This window comes from Diaphorina citri, unplaced genomic scaffold, assembly GCF_000475195.1.
Source record: "Diaphorina citri unplaced genomic scaffold, Diaci psyllid genome assembly version 1.1 scaffold9825, whole genome shotgun sequence".
Lineage (NCBI taxonomy): Eukaryota > Metazoa > Arthropoda > Insecta > Hemiptera > Psyllidae > Diaphorina > Diaphorina citri.
The window spans coordinates 1-2,171 of record NW_007387199.1 but is presented as its reverse complement, the minus strand read 5'-3'; the positions used below and the strand labels follow the sequence as shown (position 1 = coordinate 2,171).

The window sequence follows — 2,171 nt, the reverse complement described above, 5'->3', positions numbered from 1 at the left end:
GTAGACTGTTACCTATTATTTATTTATTCTTTTCTTTGGTTGCTCTCCTCAGCTTTCGATACTAATCGAACTTGAATTTTACCCAAAGAAACTACTAATGACTGTGTGAGTAAAGGGACTAGACTGTGGAGGTAAAGGGGCTTTTCAGTCTCATTCTTGCAGTATAAACTGGGTATATTCTACTCTATTCTTAACAAATCGATCAAATTACTTACGGTTCATATCCAAAGTGACCGCACTGGAGATGGGCGTGGTCAGATTGTTATTGGCGGCCTGGCACGTGAACACCGTGTTGAGATGGGACCGCTCCAACCGTTCCAGCGTCAGTACGTTCTGGACCCGGCGTTCTGAGAGCGCCATGAATGACGCGTCGATGAGAGCGTTCTCCTGCCACCAGGTCACCCTAGGGGGCGGTCGACCTGGAAGAGAGACGATGAGGGAGATCAATGATAATAGTGACCAGCCTAGTTAGCTTGGTTGGTAGCGCGTCTGCCTTGTAAGCGCTAGGCCGCGGGTTCGATTCCCGCCCGGGACGGATTTTATCCTGAACAGATAATATTTTTGTTCTCGGAACGGCTGGCTTTTTTCTATCCTGTCTTCTTTCTCTCTTCGATTTCGGTACGATAAGACCTTAGCACTCTTAGCAGTTATAGTTCCCTCTGATTAAAAGACGAGTCGTTTAATCATTACACCACAGAGCATAAGGTACATACTCTCTATAAAATTCATACTTACCTCCGATGGCAATGCAGGTAATATTGACTGAGCTACTCTCATTGTAGGGACCCAGAATGTAATTCCGGATGGCGTTCTTGTTTTCGTCCAGGATTTTCAAACTTTCCGGTTGTACTGAAAGCAGAAACAGAGAAGGGAATGGTTACAATCAATTGAGCAAACAGCAAACTTATGAAGAAATTCAACGAAAACTTACTTCTGACTCCATATGGATAGTGTTTATTTTGGATTCATTTCTTCTTTCTATGATGTTGTTTTGGAACACAATCCCCAGAATCTTGAAAATTTTAACTTGATTTTTTTTTTTTTAACGAAAAAGTGCAGTATCAGTAGATACCTGGTACCTACACTGGTACATGTTTTCAGAAATACCTTACTATTCTTACTCGTATGTGCCAAATTTTACTTTTTTTTTTTTTTTTTTTTTTTTTTTTTTTTTTTCAATGAAAAAGTGCAGTATCAGTAGGTACCTGGTACACTGGTATATGTTTTCAGAAATACCTTACTATTCTTACTCGCATGCGCCAAAATTTTACAAGATATCAAGTTGGCAAGTCTGGTTGTTGTCCACTTGAAAAGAGGGTGTGTGCACAAAACAATCAGTAATTTACAATTAAAAAAGTTTAAATGTAAAATTAACTACAAGATATCAAGACCAGATCTTATCACTAACCTGAAGATTTGCACAATCAGTTCAATTAATTTTTATAAGATATCAAGTTAACAAGTCTGGTTGTTGTCCACTTGAAAAGAGGGTGTGCACACTGCACACCAAACAATAATTAATATACAATTAAAAAAATTAAATATAAAATCAGCTACAGGATAACAAGACCAGATCTTATCAAAAACCTGAAGATTTGCATAATCAGTTCACTTAATCTTTAAAAAGGTTTGGTAAATAAAAGCTCGCGCAACGAAGGGAAGGAAATCGGAAATTCTTCAGAACATTGAGCTTCCTTCACTTTCTTTGAAGAAACGAAAATAAAGAAGAGGCGATCATAGCCAAATTTAGCAAGAAAAAAAGTCTTTGACGCAAAAAATACAATACAGAAGATTCTATTAACACATTCCACTAACACCTTACTTGACAATGAGTAGGTGCTGGTATGTTTATCCACTATATCAGAACATTTTCAATCTAATTGGCTAATACATGATTGTAAGATCTTAGCCACTGATAAGGAGATATATTGAGAGGAGTGTTTGGAACAATGTTATGTCTCAGCCAATCCTGAAAATGCAGACATTCTAAACCGAAGAACAACTGAATAATAAATCTTAATCTGAAAACTAGATTTCAAAGAGAAGAGAGAGAAAAACTGTTAAGGACGAAGAAAGTGGTGAAAAGGGCATCTTTTTTTTGGCAAAGAGAAAGAAATAGAACGAGAAGAAATTACGGAAAGACATCATACGCAAAGAAAGCAAAGCCCTAG

The 2,171-nt window shown here is 37.5% G+C and overlaps 1 protein-coding gene across 1 annotated transcript; it reads right to left on the bottom strand.

Annotated features, from left to right (window-relative positions):
- Window positions 1–215: 215 nt before the first annotated feature.
- On the bottom strand, window positions 216–849 carry LOC113472888 (the record flags this gene model as incomplete). The annotated part of the gene is made up of 2 exons (XM_026832674.1): window positions 216–419; window positions 736–849. Coding segments are annotated over 2 exons (318 nt in total), but the record flags the coding sequence as incomplete, so codon positions are not given.
- Between the last annotated feature and the right edge of the window lie 1,322 nt (window positions 850–2,171).